Raw genomic sequence first — 19,411 nt, forward strand, 5'->3', positions numbered from 1 at the left:
GTATTTTTACGAGCTTTTACTGTTTTATTGCATTGTTCTGATTTTATACTACTTTGTTGTAGCATTATGTTGTGTTTTACATGTTTTCTTATCGCTCAGCAGCCTTTAATTTTATTACTTACTGAGTTGGTGTACTCACATTACTCCCTGCACCTCATGTGTAGATCCAGGAGTCTCGGGTCATGCTAGCGAGTGCTGATTTGCTTTCCAGCATGCTTGTTCGAAGTTGACTACGTAGCTGCTCGGCGTTCGTAGCCTAGTGCTTCTCCCTACTATATTTATTTCACTTTGTACTAGCTTTCTATCATACTATGTCGTCTTTTCATACTCTTAGACAAATTTTTAGATGCTCATAACTGGTGACACCCCGATGTCAGGTTGCGTTTGTTTCTGCACTGTTCTGTTCTACTTTATATTTTGGGACTTAAAGGTTATTAATGACTTAAAATGAATTATTATAACTATTTAGTTGGTATGGGGGTTTGTTTCGGCTGACCTTGTTTCATGATAGGCGCCATCACGACCGGGTCCGGTTTAGGGTTGTGACAAGTTGGTATCAGAGCCTAGGTTACATAGGTCTCACGAATCATAAGAAGGTTTAGTAGAGTCTCGCAAATCGGTATGGAGACGGCTATATTTATCCTCGGGAGGCTATAGAACCTTTAGGAAAACTTCATATTCTTGAAATTCTTGTCGTGCGAATCTGTTGATCCGAGTACAAAACTTCTATTATTCTATTCTCTCACAGATGGTGAGGACACGTGCTACTGGTCAGGATGGACGACCACTAGTACCACCAGCTGGGGCCACTAGAGGCCGATGACGCGGTCGAGGCCATGGTAGGGGTAGGGGTATAGCCGGCACAATAGCTAGGGCAGCACTTGCAGATCCACCAGCCGCCCCAATTCATGATCAAGTCCCAGTTGTGGACGCTCCAGCAGCACCAGCTGTGCGCATAGTGATTCTAGGTCTTCAGGAGGACCTGGCCCAGATTCTATCAGTATGCACTGGCCTAGCTCGGGCGGTCTCAGTTACTACAGTCGTAGCTGCTTCTCATGCCAGGGGAGGTACTCAGACTCTCGCTGCTTGCACACCTGAGCAGGTCGTGCAGGGACTTCAGACACCGGCGGCTCCTCCAGCCTAGCCGGTTGCAGCTGTTCAGGACTATGTAGCTCATTTTATGCCAGTGGATGAGCAGCGCAGGTTGGAGAGTGATAACTAGGGATTATGATGCATTTTACACTCCTTCTTGCTTAACTTTTGATTAGAAAAGTGTACAAAATAATCCCAAAGGCTCATAAGTTGTGCTTGATTGCAGGTTTGATCAACAAGGTGACAAGGTGTCAAAAACCAGCTCAAAAAGGAGTGAAACTTGCACAAGTACCAAGACAAGACCAAGCTCAGTCAAACAGGGCCAGTGCAGCCGCACACCATTCTATGTCGTCTGCAAAGATGAAGTTCAGAGAGTATGTTTTTCAGGCCACCAGGCAATGCGGCTGCAAAGGGTTTTGTGCGGTCCGCATTGGGTTCATTGCGGCCGCACTCAATTTCATGCGGTCCGCATTGCCCAAGATCAAAGAGTTGCTAGATTGGAGGATGAAGCCCAATGCAGTCCGCAGTCCATTTTGTGCGGACCGTAATACAAGTCACTGCGGCCGCACTCGACTTTGTACGGTCCGCAAAGCCCAAGTTCATAGAGAAGATTAATCAAGCCAAGAGCCTTAATGCGGCCGCACTCGATTTTGTGCGGTCCGCACTAGCTCCGCAGGGGTATTTTTGTCCAAAATTTCCAGCCTAGTATAAATAGTTTCTTTTCCCATTTTTAGGTCATCTGATAGATTTTGGGACAGAGCTGCGCTCGTGACTTCTTTTATTTTACCATTTTGAGAAATTTTAGCTTAGTTTCAACATTGAATCTTCAAGTTTTATTTAGTAATTAATTATTATGGGCTTTTCTTCATCTATTTCTTTGTTTTTTTTATAATTATGAGTAGCTAGACCCATTACCTAGGGTTGTGGCTCAACCCTAGTGTGGGTAATTGATGGGTCTTGTGTTTTGATGCTTATTATCTATGGGTGTTTGATATTTGGACTAATTTAGGGTGTTAATATTGAATTAGTGGTTGCAAACACTAGTTTATGCCTAGTAGACTTTGGCTCTTCTTGAGAAAGAGAGCCTAAGTCCATGAAATTAGTCCAACAAGAAATTGGAGTATATTCAAGAGATTGATATCCCCAATTAAAGGGTTAAACCTAGAGATAGTAATAACCGACTTGAACCTTGATTGCTTGCACAAATTTGCATACCTAATTGGTCTTGAGAAAGTCAATTCGGGCAAAATCACTCGAACTACCGAGAGGTATAGAGTGAGTAGAATCGTGCAATAGTTATATCATATTCCCCAAATATGATAATCTAGCTTTAGACTTAAGAACTCGTCAATTGACCACCTAGGAGAAAGCCACTACCCTAGTGCCTTTTATCTATCTGATCAACTCTCAATAGTTTAATCTTAGCTTTACTTAGCCTAATTTAGCATTGTAGTATTATAAAATTAGAATTAATATCAAAACCAAAAATGTTCAGAAGTACAATTAGGAACAAATATACAACTCAACTTTAGATAGAAACTTAACTCCAATATCTAGCTCCTTGTGGAAATCGATCCTGACCTTCTCAGGTAAAAGCTGCTTCGACCTCTCTTGCTACTCAATAGTAGTACAGGGTTGGCCTCGATCACTTTTTGGCGTCGCTGCCGGGGAGCTAACGGTTTTGGTTATCTATCTAAATAGTTGTGTGTATTTTTCTTCTTTCCTTCTTCGTTACTAATTTGTGTGTGTCACAACTTCAGGTACAAAATGGAAGCAAACTTAAACAACGCACCTTTTGGAGATCTTCCGCCGTGGGAGGAAGTAGATGACAATGTAGAATATGAGGTCTCTATTGTGCCTCAAGGACAAAGGAGAGGCCGCCAGGCCAATGATAATATTCTAGACCCTCCCCCGCCACCTCCAAAAGTGGCTCCTCGAATGCTTCCAAACCAAGGCTATGCAAGTGCAATTGTCCCGCCTCGGATTCAGGCTGGCAATTTTCAAATTACGAATGTGATGCTGACATTGCTAGAGCATCATGGGTATTTTACGGGTGCTACCAATCAAAATGCTTACAAACATCTCAAGGGGTTCGTGGATACCTGTTGGGGGAGCAAGCTAACTAATATGTCCGAGGTTGCACTTCGGTTGAGACTCTTCATATTCTCACTTAGAGGGAAGGCATTGGATTGGCTTGAGCAACTTCCCGACCATTCCATCACTACTTGGGATGCGTTGGCGGACAAGTTCATTGCAAAACGTTTCTCACCGGGGCATATGGCAGCATTGAGAGATGAGATCTTAGATTTCAAGCAGGAGCCCACCGAACCTTTACATGAGATTTGGGAGCACTATAGAACAATGGTAAAGGAAAGCCCCAACAATGATATGACTGAGGCGATGATCCAACAGACTTTCTATCGAGGCATTAACACAACAAACCAATGCATAGTGAACCAACTTGCTGGGGGCAACTTCATGAAGCTGTCTTATGATGAGGCTTGTGACATTCTTGACGAAATGGCTGACACTTCTTCTGCTTGGCAAAGTAGAGCCAATGTGCCCCAAGGTGACCCCACGGTCACTCATTTGCATAAAGATTACATGATCATGGGCAGGCTATAGCTGAGTTGACAACTACTATGAACCAACTAGCAAAGACACAGTTGCAACAAGTTCAAAATCCTCGCCAAGTGAATGCTCTGGAGGGTGTCAACATGCTAGTCAACAAAAGAAGACAAAGATGTCAACAGAATCAAGGGAATTTGGAGCAATTTGACAATGATTATGGTGGATTCCAAGATGATGGTTATGATGGGCAGAATGAAGAGGTGCAATAGGTGAACAATTATCAAGGCCAAAGGGGCAATTCTTCCAACCAACAACAATGGAGGCCCCAATGCAATAGGGGTAATCAACAACAAGGCAATGGTAATTGGGGGAAAAACAACCAAAACTCCAACTAGAGCAATCAGACAACAATCAAAACAATCAAGGAAATTGGAATAGCAACAACAACAATTGGGTGGTAACAACAATCAATGTGGATGGAACAGTGAAAATCAAGGAAACCGAGGGCAAGGCTTTCAAAGGCCCCCAATGTACCAACAACCGAACAATCCGCCCTTATTTCCATCCCAAGGCCCTAGTTCTTCCAACAATGACATGGGGAGAATTGAAATGATGTTCGAACAGATGATGAAAAATAGTGCGGATTCCGATGCTCAGTTGTCTTCCCACAATACTTCAATTAGAAATTTGGAGGTTTAGTTAGGCCAAATCTCACTGTCCTTGAATACTCGCCCTAAGGGTACTCTAGAAAGTGATATGTTAGTAAACCCGAAGGGATGGAACAATCATGTTATGGCAGTAACTACAAGGAGTGGACAAGGTGGTGACGTGAATGTTGTCACACCTCCTTTTTCACCTACATCCGGGGAAGGGATCAACAGGAGTTTTTTCCAATTTAAGTGACAATCGAAGTGGGATTACTTATTTATTAAAAATTAGAGTCTCCACTTGGAATAGTTTATGGTGTCCCAAGTCACCGGTGGAATCCCGAATCGAGGAAAGGGTTGACTCTGTTTAACAGTTCGCGAACCAGAAATCCGAGTAAGGAATTCTGTTAACCCGGGAGAAGGTGTTAGGCAGTCCCAAGTTCCGTGGTTCTAGCACGATCGCTTAACTGTTATATTTGGCTTAATTATCTGATTTTAAACAATTATGAACCTATGTGCAAATTTTAACTTTAAACCATTTTTATTCATTTTTTTAAAGAAGATTGCAATGTTATTAAAACACGTCTCGAACCACGTCACATAAAGGCACCCGTGGTCTTGACATATTTTAACATCGTTGAGATTTGGATTTGGGTCACATAAATGCGCACCCAAACATAAGAAGATAACATTAATAAATTACGCGCCTAAAGCAACTACGCATTTTTAACTTTGCGAGGGCCATGGAAATTTACTAAATGGCACGCCTCGAATTCTAAATATTTTAAAGGCATAATTATAGAGGGCCATGCAATTTGTCATTTTACCTGGCGCGGCGTACCTCAATTCCATTTTTAAAAGGATATTTAGACTATAGCTTGAAGGGCCATGAGCTATGAGTTATCTAGTTATGATTCACCTCCAATCTACTTGATGGGCTTAATCAATTCAAAGGACAGCTATATCGAAGCTTCGGACCTAAACAAAATTTAACTAATCATTAAATTAGAGGAACCAATCGTAAAGAAAAAGAACGGATGCACAACGATTAAGAATGGAACCAAAATAACCTCAGGATTGAACCATTGGCCCTATACACAAAGAGACGCTGCTAATTTTCCAACTCAAGCCCAACCGTGAGCCCAAATCCTGGGCAAAATTGGGCATCAGCGGGAACCAGACTCCGGATCGAGCCTTCAGGCATGCGAACATTGGGTTATGGATGAACGGGCGTGAGCCCAATTTTATTGGCAAAGGGAATGTCACATAAGCGGACTTGAGCTGGTCTTAATTCCATCAATTGGGCCAATTTTAGGCCCAAGTCTAAAACTCTCCTTTGTGCATAATTAGCTACTTTATGAAACATGGAATGGATTTTCTACTTCTGAATCTCAACTGTTCGAGCATATGACAGTTCACTAACCATTACGCAATCGCAATTCCGTTTCCAGCTAAAGATGCCCAATGCACAATTAATTATTTGCAATTCAATTAAGAAACTATATGAAACATGAAATAAAACTAACCTTTGTTTCCGAATTTTAAACTATCAGACTAACACCTTGAGTTTTCAAACAACAAATCCCAAACAAAGTCACTCTAGAGCTTTTATCCAAACAAAATTCAATTTCAGCTTTTGAAACAGGCTGACAGCAGCTTCAATTTAAGATTCAGAGCAAAGGAATACCAAATATAACCAAACTTGACCAGATTTACTGTAAACCAAGCATCCATAATAGTCCAAAATCATGCTAGAGTTCAATTATACAATACTAAAGTCTAAATACTAACTCGAATGGCCAAAGTGTGACCCAAATTTCGTAATAACATTATACCAAACAGGCTAATAGCACTCACTTACTCAAATAGGATTCAATCTATTAATGAAAACAAATAGAATGCAGATGTAAGATCAAAGCAAGACCGTTAAATCAACAAAATATAAAAAAGCCATGTTTGGAATTCAGCTTTTATTCCAATCTTCAAGTTTTACTTCACCATATTGAAGCTCAAAAGTGGATACCTGGAATTGGCAAAAAAAAATGATGGATCAGCAGTAAACAGTAGCAAGGGTAGTGGTCAGCAACAGAGATAACCAAGAAAAACCAGCTTTAAACCAAGAAAAGAGGTGCAACAATTAACCAGAATCGACCAGAACTTCAAACCAAAACTTTAAACTACCCAAACTCAGACCATTTCAGCCCAGATAGATCAGGAATTATTTCAGGAATTAGAAATTGAAGAAATCTCAGAAAGAGCTCAATGAAACAGTAATTTTCACTCAGATTTAGCCGTCTTTGTTTTTCTTCACTTTTTATTTCTGAATCCCCCTCTCTCAGGCAAGAAATGGTGCCTTTATAGGCAAGCAAATAGGGCAGCCTAGACAATTTAGTATTTACCTCTTTAGTCCCTCTTTAAAATCTTCTTTTTGCTTAAAAGTCCCTCACTTATTGGCTTGTTACTCAAGTTATATTGTTAAAAGTCTGAAATTCACAGAGAAACCCTCACTAGAAACTTCCAAATCAGCTACACTAAAGATTCCTTATGTCCTATTTCCTAAACTACCCTCCCAGCACCCTATTTTTACCCTGAAGACCAACCTAGGTCAAACGGGTGTATGCTATGGACCCCAAATGGGCTCAATGTCTCAAAAGACATAGCCTCAAATTCAGGTCAAACAAGATTCTCTGAGAACGAGGTCTGTATTTTCCTCAGAGCCCAAATGGCAAAGTGAAACCAAAACAAATTCAAAAGAAAACAAACTTGCCAGAACCCAGCAGATTGACTAATTTGATGATCACAAATAAGTAGGAAGCTAATTAAGCTATTTAAACTAATTAACAAACTAAGCAATTTCAAACAAACAAAACAAAATAAAAACAAAACTCTGAAAACAACTCGATTTTAAAGGCACTTAAGAAACTAATCTTAAAATAGAGTTTCAACAATCAATTTTTCCCAAAATGCAGAGATCAAATTGGACTCAATATTTTGAAGAGGGTAAAAAGGAAGAAGACATGGACAAAAAGATAGAAAAGAACAAGGAAAGCCGTTGAGAAAAACTTACTTAAAAGGACGAACAAATATCAAGCCCCCTTAGATTTCAACTTTGCTTTGACCAACAGAAATAATTTCTTCCAGTAGACCCAACCTTGCATGGCTTCGGCTGAGTCTTTGTGTGAGAAAGGATTCCTGGGGGTCTCAACCTTGAAAGAGAAACTGAAACGGAGAGACCTGAGTGACCATATTGGGGAAGACCGGGTCTTTCGCGTTTTGGATCTGAAATTCCGACCAGTAAACGGAGGTTGTTAGAAAGCCGGTTGGGAATCTGGTATGAGGAGGGAATGGGAAGTTTGGGGTGCCAAGATGATGGAGTTTTATAGGAGATAGGGTTTTCAGCCGGACCTTCCTTCAAAGATTTGAATCGTTCTGGTTTGATTAGAGGCAAACGGAGTGGGGATTTGGAATGAGGGGCTCTTGATGGTCATGGGGTGTTATTTTGGGAGTGGTTGGAGGTGGCGCCGCCACCGGACGGTGGTGGTATTTTGGGGCGGCTACTAGGGTTTGAGGGCAGGTTTCTGAGGACGGGGTGTTGGAACGATGAAATGAGGGAGGAGGGGTAGGGTAGCATTTGGACATATATATATTAACCCCCCCCCCCTTCCAGTTCTGATCTGTTGGATTAGGCAATATCAACGGCCCAGATCAAGCTTAATGAAACGACGTCGTATGGTACTAGGGGGGTTTGGACCGGGTTGGACGGGTTTTGGGCTACGTTGGGCGGGTATGAGAAAATGGCTTTGGGCCTGGGGAGTTTAATTAATTTGGCCCAAAAATTTGATCCCTTTCCACTCTTTCCTTCTCCCTTCTTTTTTTCAATTCATTTTTCTTTAAAATTCTTTTCCTTTTTCCAAAATTAAAATTAAAACCTAAATTAAATCCTAAACCAAATTATCCTACCAAATTAAATTAATTAACCCTAATAATTGTTACTACAAATAATTAAAAACCAAATTAAAGGAAAAACTATTAAAATTAAAAGTGCAAAAATAAGCTATTTCGTGATTTTTTTCATTTTTAGTAAATAACTAATTTTTCAATTAATCCTATAATGTAAAATTAAACCTGAATGCAGATGCAACATATTTTTGTATTTTTTACTAATTAAAATGCACCAACAAAAATGCAAACAATTATCAAAAAATGCCACGAAAATCCTCAAAATTGCAAACACTGAAAGAAATTATTTCGTTTTGAATTTAAGGGAGTAGTTCATGTAGGGCAAAAATTATGTGCTCACAGTTACCCCTCTTTGCTCGGAAACACGAAAAATTTTCGTGCAAAGATAAAGTGAGCGGATACAAGCGATTTTTTCCCGTTTGAATATTCCGTGGGGAGCATTTTTGAAAAAGTTGACCGCACCCTGCTTCTGAGGTTGCCTACATATCCTTGGCTAAAAAGGAATCAGGTCAGTGTAGTTCAGGAATGTTTGGTAGCTGGGACTACCATGAAGTTAGGCTTCCACTGTTGCTGATGCTGCTGCTTACTGAACACCCTTATTACACCATGTCAAAATAAAACAAGAAGCTAGACTAGACTATGATCTATGGATTACAAAATTCCTATCTATATCTTCAAGCTTGCTCTTGTGTTTCTTGTTGCCTTGTTGTCCTCTATTCTCTCGGAAATATCCGTTTGTTGCCACTTTGAATTGTAAACTGAGATGTTTTCCCCTTCTTCAGGTGGGTGCCTAACTGCTGAACTTGATATGTATTCCCATGCTATCCAGGCGGGCTCCAGACTTCAAAACGTGAATGTATTCCCATGCTATCCGGGCGGGCTCCTGACTTCAGCAAAATAGACAAAAAACAAAGAGAATTTTCCTGCCCCAGTTTGGTGGTTGGGCCCATGTATGAGTGTAAAACGAATCACATTACCGAATATCAATGAGAATTTTGAAAAACCAAAACTGAATTGTACTCCCTTGTTCTCCAGGCGGGCTCCTGACTGCTAAACCTGAAAGTATTCCCTGCTTTCTAGGTGGGCTCCTGACTTCTACTTGAAAGTACTCCCTGCTCTCCAGGCGGGTTCCTGACTTCACAAAGAATTCGACAGCTAAAATTTAAATTGTACTCCCTTGTTCTCCAGGCGGGCTCCTGATTGCTACACTTGAAAGTATTCCCTGCTCTCCAGGCGGGCTCCTGACTTCTAATTTGAAAGTACTCCATGCTCTCCAGGCGGGCTCCTGACTTCAACTTGAAATATATTCCCTGCTCTCCAGGCGGGCTCCTGACTTCAGCAAAATAGACAAAAAACAAAGAGAACTTTCCTACCCCAGTTTGGTGGTTGGGCACAAATATGAGTGTTAAACTGAATCATATTACCAAATATTAGTAAGAATTTGAAAGCTAGGTCTCATTATGCAGGGGGTCCTAACAACTCTTAACTGAACGACAACTTTAAATCTAAGTTATATCTTCTACAGGTGTGACTTCTGCTAAATCTTGCTATCTAAGAGAATCTTTAAACTAATCCTCATTATCCAGGAGGGTCCTAAAAATCAAATGTCAATTTTCATCTTAGGGGTGACAACTTTCATGGCTGAATTATACTACCCTACATCAGAGTTTACGCTAAATTGTTGTTATCTAATCGAAATCTTAAAGCTAAGTCCCATTATTTATGAGGGTCCTAGAAACTCCTAATTGAATCCTACCTCGGATATGCAAACTTCTAAGCTAACTTATATCCTTTTGGGATACATTTATGCTAGATTATGCTATTTCTGAACTTTAAACTAGGTCCCATTTTCCAGGAGGGTCCTGAAAGTTTACGGTCAAACCTGTTTTGATGCTTGCTCTTTCCCCTGCGGAGAGTTTCTCTGAAGCAAACGAATTTTCTGCCCCTGTTTCAATCAAAGAAAGATTTGTCAGTTTAAAATGGTGGTTAGCTGATGGTATTCTTGTTGAAGATCTTTCCACTACATTGTTTTGTTCTTAATGGCTTTCCCGAACTGGCCCTGAACCGCTTTGACTTTCTGACTGACTTTCAAATCCCACGATCTTTGACGAACCGAGTGTTCTATACCCGTGTTGTTGTTTCACACCTCTGGCCCCTTTATCTGAACCTTTGCATCTCCCATGGCATTACCAATCCATTCCACCGATGAAACTTCCGGTGATTCCTTGTACCCCACCTTACATCTTGTTGTCTTTAGTATGCTCTGACCACATTGTGATACAATTTTGGGAGTTGGTAGTGAGCTTTGAAACTCTTTTCCACTTACTTTGGACAAGACTGACATTAAAACCTCTTAGACAAATAAACTCAAAAGAAAGTGAAATGCAATGACTTTGCGGGTTAAGGATAAGAAGAATCCAAAACCAGATAACTGCTACAAAGGGAAAAAGAAAAAGAACTTATCTGAGTGGAACAACTGGTACCAATGATCATGACATGCATTTCAGATTAATTGGCCCAATCTATCCAACCAATCAACTTTCAGTTGTCGTACTTTATCGCATCAGAATTTCCATGACCGGATTACTTTACCCAAACCTTGACCTTATTCATCCTGCGGTGCCTTGAAACAGTTTTCCACAAACAAGCCTTTCTCACTTGTTGACTTTTCAACTCACTTTTGTCTCAAGGTGCCCGTGAGGGTTTTCACCAATAAGACTCTCTCATTTTAATTCCTCTCAACTCTCGTCACCTTACGGTGCCTGTGAAGGTTTTCACCAATAAGACTCTCTCATTTTTATTTTCCTGCTTGAACCAGAATGTTTCCCCTGACATGAAATTACCTTTACCTGCTCGGCTTGACATTTCTCAAAGACTAATCAGAAGGTCTTTCTTTGGACCGTAATGTGGTCTTTTGGACTGGGTTAGAAAGAAAGGGTATAAAAGGCTTAAAACAATTCAAATGGGTTAAAGTTACAACTTTAGGAATCAGGTTTCTCACAACAACCACAACTTCTACCCCAGTTTCTTTCTTGGGGGCTTTTGGATTTTGTTTGATGAGACCGAACCATGAGGCTGCCTACGTATCCTTAAAAGGAATCAGGTCGAACGTAGTTCATGTCGTAGAAATTACTTTGTTGTTGTGATTTTATTTTCTCACTTTCTTTTCTTTCTCTTTTTTTCTTCTGTTGTTCTTTTTTTTTTCCTTCTTTCTTTTTCTTTTTGCTTTTCTCTTTTCTTTTCTTTTCTTTCTCTTTCTTCTCTCTTTTCATTTTTCTTTTCCCTTTTCCTTTCTTGTTCATTCTTTCTTTTTCTTTTCACTTACTTATCCTCCGCACTTGCATTTCTGAATTGTGCCATTGATCCCGAAAGAGGGGTATGAAAGAAAATAAATAACGCTCAAAAGGGGGTAACAAAGGATAAAGTGTTTAGATAGCAGAACAAAACGCCTTCGTCATTTCAATCTTCAAAATATGCCAAATACAAACAAGTACAATCAAAGGAAGAAATCATACATAGTATCTTTTGACTGCGTCGGAATTGATAGTCATTTCTACACATTTCCCTTCTACATCTGTCAATACAACACGACATTGGACAACACTCTAGTTACAACAAATGGCCCCTGCCAGTTTGGGGCGATCTTCCCTTTTGCTTCAACCTGATGAGGCAAGATACGTCTGAACACTAACTGACCCACTTCGAACTTCCGTGGATGTACCTTCTTGTTATATGCTCTCGCCATTCTCTGTTGGTACAATTGGCCGTGACACATTGCTGTTAATCTCTTTTCATCAATCAGACTTAATTAATCCAAACGGGTTTTGACCCATTCAATGTCATCAATTTCTGCCTCAGCGACAATCCGAAGGGATGGGATTTCAATTTCTGCGGGTATTACTACCTCCGTGCCATACACCAACAAATAAGGAGTGGCTCCTACTGAAGTACGGACAGTAGTGCGATAACCCAGTAATGCAAACAACAACTTTTTATGCCACTGCCTAGAACCTTCCACCATTTTTCGAAGTATCTTCTTTATATTCTTGTTGGCTTCCTCGATTGCTTCATTCGCCTTAGGGCGATATGGGGTGGAATTGCGATGTATAATCTTAAACTGCTGACATGTCTCTGTCATCAGATGACTATTGAGATTAGAGCCATTGTCCGTGATGATTACCTTTGGAATCCCAAACCGACAAATGATATTTGAATGTACAAAATCGACCACTGCTTTCTTGGTCACAGATTTGAAAGTTTTCGCTTCAACCCACTTGGTGAAATAATCAATGGCTACCAGAATAAATCTGTGTTCGTTTGATGTTGCTGGCTCGATTGGCCCAATGACATCCATGCCCCAAGCGACAAAGGGCCATGGTGCCGAAATTGTATGTAATTCAGATGGTGGGGGAATGAATCAAATCCCCTTGCACCTGACACTGATGACACTTGTGCACAAAACAGCTGCAATCTCGCTCCATAGTGAGCCAATAATAACCTGCTCGGAGAATCTTCTTTGCCAGAACGTACCCACTCATATGCGGTCCACAAACTCCGGAGTGTACCTCAGTCATGATAGGTGTGGCCTGTCTAGCATCTATGCATCTTAGCAATTCCAGAACTGGAGTTCTTTTGTACAATACCCCTCCACTGAAGAAAAATCCACTTGCCAATCGCCGAATTGTTCTTTTCTGATCACCTATGGCCTGTACCGGATACACCCCCATCCTGATGTATTCTTTGATATCATGGAACCATGGCTCCCCATCACATTCTTCTTCCACCATATTACAGTAAGCATACTGATCGCGGACCTGAATCTGCAGAGGGTCCACATAAGCCTTATCTGGATGATGTAACATTGACGCCAGATTATCCAAAGCATCAGCAACTTCATTATGGATCCTTGGGATATCCCTGAATTCTATCAACTAAAACCGTTGACAAAGATCATGCAAACATTGTCTATACGGTATGAGTTTCAAATCCCATGTTTCCCATTCTCCCTGAATCTGGTGCACCAGAAGGTCCAAGTCACCCAAGACCAAAACTTCCTGGACACCCATATCCATAGCTAACCTCAAACCCAGAATGCATGCTTCGTACTCATCCATGTTGTTGGTACAGTAAAAACGAAGCTGAGTCGTAACAGGGTAGTGTTGCCCTGTTTCAGAAATAAGTATCGCTCCTATCCCCACACCCTTCATGTTTGCAGTCCCATCAAAGAAAAGTTTCCATCCCGGCTTCTCAACTTGTTCCAACTCTTCAATGTGTATTACATCTTCATCAGGGAAATAGGTTTTCAAATGTTCGTAATCGTCATCAATCGGATTCTTGGCCAAATGGTCTGCCAAAGCCTGCGCTTTCATTGCAGTTCGAGTCACGTAGACAATGTCAAATTCTGTGAGCAGGATCTGCCACTTTGCAAGTCTTCATGTGGGCATAGGCTTCTGGAAGATACACTTCAATGGATCCAAGCGAGATATGATGTAAGTAGTATAAGATGACAAATAATGTTTCAACTTCTGTGCCACCCAAGTTAGGGCGCAACACGTTCTTTCAAAGTGAGTATACTTAATATTGTAGGACGTGAATTTCTTGCTGAGATAATAGATGGCCTGCTCTTTCTTGCTAGTGATATCATGTTGACCCAATACACAGCCGAATGAATTGTCCAATACCGTCAAATATAGAATCAAAGGTCGCCCTAGTTCTGGCGGGACCAACATAGGTGGATTTGACAAATACCCCTTTATCTTATCAAACGCCTCCTGACATTCATCTTTCCACTTGACCGCAACGTCTTTCTTTAATAGCTTGAAGATAGGCTCACAAGTTGTCGTGAGTTAAGCGATGAACCTACTGATATAATTCAATCTCCCCAACAAACTCATCACCTCGGTCTTGTTCTTCGGAGGTGGCAATTCCTGGATAGCCATGATTTTCGATGGGTCCAGTTCAATACCCCGGCGGCTGACTACGAACCCCAACAACTTTTCAGACGACACCCCAAAAGCGTACTTTGTCGGGTTGAGCTTAAGATTGTACCTGCGAAGCCTTTGGAAGAACTTCCTCAGATCCCTGATATGGTCAGACTGCTTTCTAGACTTTATGATCACATCATCCACGCACACCTCGATTTCCCGTTGTATCATATCATGGAATATTGTTGTCATTGCCCTCATGTAGGTCACCCCAGCATTTTTCAAACCAAATGGCATGATCCGATAGCAGTACGTTCCCAATGGCGTGATGAATTCCGTCTTTTCTGCATCTTCCTCGTCCATCAAGATCTGATGATAACCCGCGTAACAATCCACAAAAGAACCAATCTTATGTTTGGCACAATTGTCAATCAATATATGGATGTTTTGGTAGGGGAAAATTATCCTTCAGACTTGCTTTGTTGAGATCCCGATAATCAACGCACACCCTGGTCTTGCCATCCTTCTTTAGCACCGGCACGATGTTGGCTAACCAAGTAGGGTACCACGTGACCCGAATAACTTTCGCATCGAACTGCTTGGTGACCTCTTCTTGATCTTTACACTCATATCCGTCTTGAACTTTCTCAGCTTCTGTTTGACAGGAGGGAATGTCGGGTCAGTGGGCAACTTGTGAACCACTAAATTAGTGTTTAGACCCGCCATGTCATCATAGGACCATGCAAAATTATCTTTGAATTCGAATAGTTCTTTGATTATCTCCTCCCTGAGTTGTGGTTCCAGATGGACACTTACTTTAGTTTCACGGACATTATCTTGATCCCCTAGATTAACTGCTTCTGTATCATTCAAATTAGGTTTGGTCTTTTCCTCAAAATGACTTAATTCTTTACTAATTTCTTCATAGGCATCATCATCATCAAATTCCAACTCGTCATCACACTCAATTTCTTGTATTATTATTTCAGAGTTAGATTGGCTTTTAAAACTGGGCCGAAGATTCCTCATGCATGTCATGTCATTGATATCAGAATAAAAAGAACTGTACAAAAGAATAAACAAAATAGAATTAGAAGAAATGAAGGAAAAGGAACAATTACATTTCATTGAATTTAAAGATAACAGGGTTTCAACACATCCAACTTGACGGAACATAATATCTGAATTACAGACCCTGGAATAATCCAGACAACTAAAAGAAAATCAAAACCCACTACTAGGACTCCCTCCGGACATGAAGAGGAGTAGCTTCCCAGTTGTTGATTTTTGCACGTGGTCCCACGAATTGCACATCTGCCTTGCTTGACCCTTCCCCAGCCTCAACAATGTTAACCTCGGCGAATAACCTTTCGAACCCCTTCTCCAAGTCTCCATCAGCACCAATCAATGATCCAACCTTTGACAACAATTGATTTCTGATACCTGGCCTGACGAATGATCTGGACAGATGCAGGATTGGCTTTGGCAATGCCCATACTTTCTTTTTCATTTTCCTGGATCGTCTCACGTCGGAACTGTAGGCTTGAACCCCAGACCAAAAGTATCCAGATTCTTTGGAAGAGAAACTGGTTGCACAATACCTTACAAAGATGCACCCAAACCCTTGCCCGGTACAAAACCATTTTTCAACATTTCAACGGCTACCATGACTCATGCCGCAGCTATCTTTGGAGTTGGAACGCTCTTTCATTCCAGAATTTTCTGTACCGATACTATGTCGAAAACCTGATAAACCCAGGGTCCCTTGTCGTCATCGACCTCTATGAACGGAACAATGGCATCATTGGGCACACACAAATTATCTTCGCCGTGTACAACAATTTCATGTCGATCCCATTCAAACTTGACCATTTGATGCAGAGTAGACAGGACTGCCTTGGCATCATGAATCCAATGTCGTCGCAACAGTAGATTGTATGAAACAGCCACATCGAGCACTTGGAACTCTATAGTAAATTCAACTGGCCCTATGGTGAGCTCAAGCACTATGTCCCCAACTGAATCTTTCCCTCCACCATCGAATCCCCGAATGCAAATACTATTATTGTGAATTCTTTCATCTTCCACTTTCAGTTTGTTCAACGTGGAGAGAGGACAAATGTTCACACTAGACCCATTGCCAATCAGTACCAGAGTAACCACGAAATCTTCGTATTTCACCGTCAGATAGATGGCTCTATTGTGCTCAGTGCCCTCCGTGGGTAGCTCATCATCAGAAAACGTGACTCTGTTCACCTCAAATATCTTGTTAGCTATCTTTTCCAAGTGGTTTACTGAGATTTTGTCAGGGACGTGAGCCACATTCAAGATATTCATCAAAGCCCGACGGTGCTCGTCGGAATGGATCAATAATGATAATAATGAAATCTGAGCCGGTGTTTTCCTCAACTGCTCCATAATGGAATAATCCGACACTTTCATCTTTCTCAAGAACTCCTCTGCTTCTTCCTCGGTCATGGCTTTCTTCACCAACACTGGGTTATCTTTTGAAGTCTTAGCTTTCCTCAACTCTTCGGGGGCAAAGCATCTTCCCGATCGAGTTAAACCATGGGTCTCACACACTTCTTCTTTAACCTCTTTCCCCTGGTAAGTTACTATCACTCGTTCATAATTCCACGGGACTGCCTTGTTGTTGATCATTGGAAGCTGAGTTACTATTTTTATAATAATAGGCTCAGTGCGAGCACCCTTCACGACCACAACAGGTTTACTTGTAACCCCTGGTACCACCACATTAGCTTTCTCTGGTTTCACTGTGACAACGCTTGACAACCCTTTCCCGGCTACCACAGCTGGCTTATTGTCTACCCCTTTCAACTGGACCATTGATTTCCCACTGGTTACCTTTTCCTTTGAACTGGTTTCACTGGAGCGGATCATCATTACCGTCTGTGAGGGTTTCTTAGCCTCCCCTCCCTTGTGTATCAACTCAATCATATGGGTCTCATGGTGAGCTGGCAGCGGATTCTGGTTGATATTTGGTGCTTCTAGGGCCTGAACCTCGATCCGATAAGTATCAATGAGCTCTTGTACAACTGTATTCAGTTTCTAGCATTTCTCTGTGTCATGGTCCGGGGCCCCTGAACAATACTAACAACTCACCGAGCGATCAAGATTTCTGGGAAGGGGATTCGGTAGTTTGGCTTCGATCAGATTCAATATGCCCAACTGTCTCAGCCTGTGGAATAGACTTGTATAGGATTCTCCCAATGGAGTAAAAGTCTTCTGCTTCTGCAGCCTCTCATTCTTGAAGTCTTGATTGGGTCAAAAACCTGTTCCAGGAGGATTTCTGTAGGCTTTTGGGGGTGGATAGTTATTTTGTGGAGCTTGGTATGGATTTTGTGGAGCTAGCGCATGCCATTGTGCATGATCGGGAGGTTGGGTATAGGTTTGTGCGTGATGGACAAAAAAATGGGGATCTGGCGGTGGGTAGTAGTGTTGTGGTGGGCTATATAGAGTATGGGGGTAGGTTTGGGGATAGGGTCGAGGCTGGTTGTAGAACTGTGGAAGGTTCCTGGATCCACCCCAAGCTGTCCACTCGATCGTTGCAACATCCTCTTTATTCTTCTTTCCGAGTACACCCCAAGTACCGTTTTGAATGGCCTGGGTGGTTGCTTTGATTGCTAAATAACTCATGATCTTATTGGACTTGAGTCCCTCCTCAACCATGCCTCCCATTTTCACAACTTCATTAAAGGACTTGCCCACTGCTGACACCAAATGACCAAAATAAGTGGGCTCCAAAGCCTGCAAGAAATAATTAACTATCTCACTCTCTTTCATCGGGGGGTCAACACTCGCTTCTTGCTCTCTCCAACGGAACCCATATTCTCGGAAACTCTCACCGGGCTTCTTCTCGATCTTCGTCAATGACAGACGATCTGGGATGATTTCGAGATTATACTGAAAATGACAGACGAATGCTTGGGCCAAATCGTCCCATGTGTACCACCTGCTATGATCTTGTCTGGTGTACCATTCTAGCACCGACCCACTCAAACTTTGGCTGAAATACGCTATCAGCAATTTATCTCTTCCGCCTGCTCCTCTCATCTTGCTACAAAATCCCCTTAAATGTGCTACTGGGTTACCGTGCCCGTCGTACAGGTCAAACTTGGGAATCTTGAACCCAGCTGGTAACTGAACATCTGGGAACAGACATAAATCTTTATAGGCCACACTTACTTGGCCCCCTAACCCCCTCATGTCTCGGAATTATTGTTCTAAACTTTTCACCTTTCTGATCATCTCCTCATGCTCAGGATTTTTAGGTGGCTTCTCGGTTTCCTCCGTGAGATCAATATGAGGGGTGTAAGGATAGGGTTCTGCAACATTGAAGGTAGGTTCAGGGGGATAATACTGGTTGTCATGGGTCTGGAACAGAGGTTCACTGGAAGATCGGTGTAAGGTAGCAGGTGGAGGTGCCACAACAACAGGAGTGACTGGTGGAGGAAGGTATGGGACTTGTTTGGGTGGAGGAGCTTGTGATGTATGAGAAGTGGTGCCTTGGCATTGTTGGTATAGGGTAAAGGCTGGAGATAAGTTCACAGTGGGAGGTTCCTGAGATTGAGCTAATGGTGGGATATAAGCAGGGTTAGCGGGATAGACTGGCGGTGGATTCCCCTTCGCCCAGGCTTGATACATTTCAACCATCTTTTGCTTCAGCTTATACATTTCTTCCCTCATTGCATTAATGTCCATTTCTTCCACTTCTTTCGATGGGTCGACAATACCTGTTTCTGTTTCCTGATTGGCCATATTCAGCCTGTCTTTCGATCGGGTGTTGTATGAGTGAGTTGCTAGAATGCCAACCAACTAACCACCTGCCTGAACTCAATTCATCAACAACCTCATTGTTAGCGGTCCGGTTTTTAACAATTTGGTAATCGCACATTTGGGGAATGAATGCACCTAAGCAGTTAACCTTTTCTATCATGCATTTATTCGGCTGCTTGCGTCATCCCGGCTTGGCCATTTTGCAACTTTCTTTCTTTTTCTTTTATTTGCTTTTCTTTGTCTTTCTTTTTCCTCCCTTTATCCTCTCGTCACCATCATTTCTTTCTTCTTATTTCTTCTCTTTTCTTTTCTTTTTCTTTGTTTTTCCTCTATTTTTCTTTTTTTCCTTTTTCCTCTCTTCTGGTTATGGTCGAATCCTATGGAGATTGCCTACGTATCATGACCCCGCATGAATCAGAC

At 41.7% G+C, this 19,411-nt stretch overlaps 1 protein-coding gene across 1 annotated transcript; it reads right to left on the bottom strand.

The window, feature by feature from the left end:
* Positions 1-15,901: 15,901 nt before the first annotated feature.
* Positions 15,902-18,973, bottom strand: LOC138879904 (uncharacterized). Its single transcript, XM_070159549.1, has 4 exons — positions 18,764-18,973; positions 18,452-18,589; positions 16,927-17,032; positions 15,902-16,689 (listed from the first exon to the last, which is right to left on the bottom strand). The coding sequence occupies exons 1-4, from the start codon at positions 18,971-18,973 to the stop codon at positions 15,902-15,904; spliced, it is 1,242 nt and encodes a 413-aa protein (XP_070015650.1).
* Positions 18,974-19,411: the final 438 nt, after the last annotated feature.

This window comes from Nicotiana sylvestris, chromosome 10 (genome assembly GCF_000393655.2).
Source record: "Nicotiana sylvestris chromosome 10, ASM39365v2, whole genome shotgun sequence".
Classification (NCBI taxonomy): domain Eukaryota; kingdom Viridiplantae; phylum Streptophyta; class Magnoliopsida; order Solanales; family Solanaceae; genus Nicotiana; species Nicotiana sylvestris.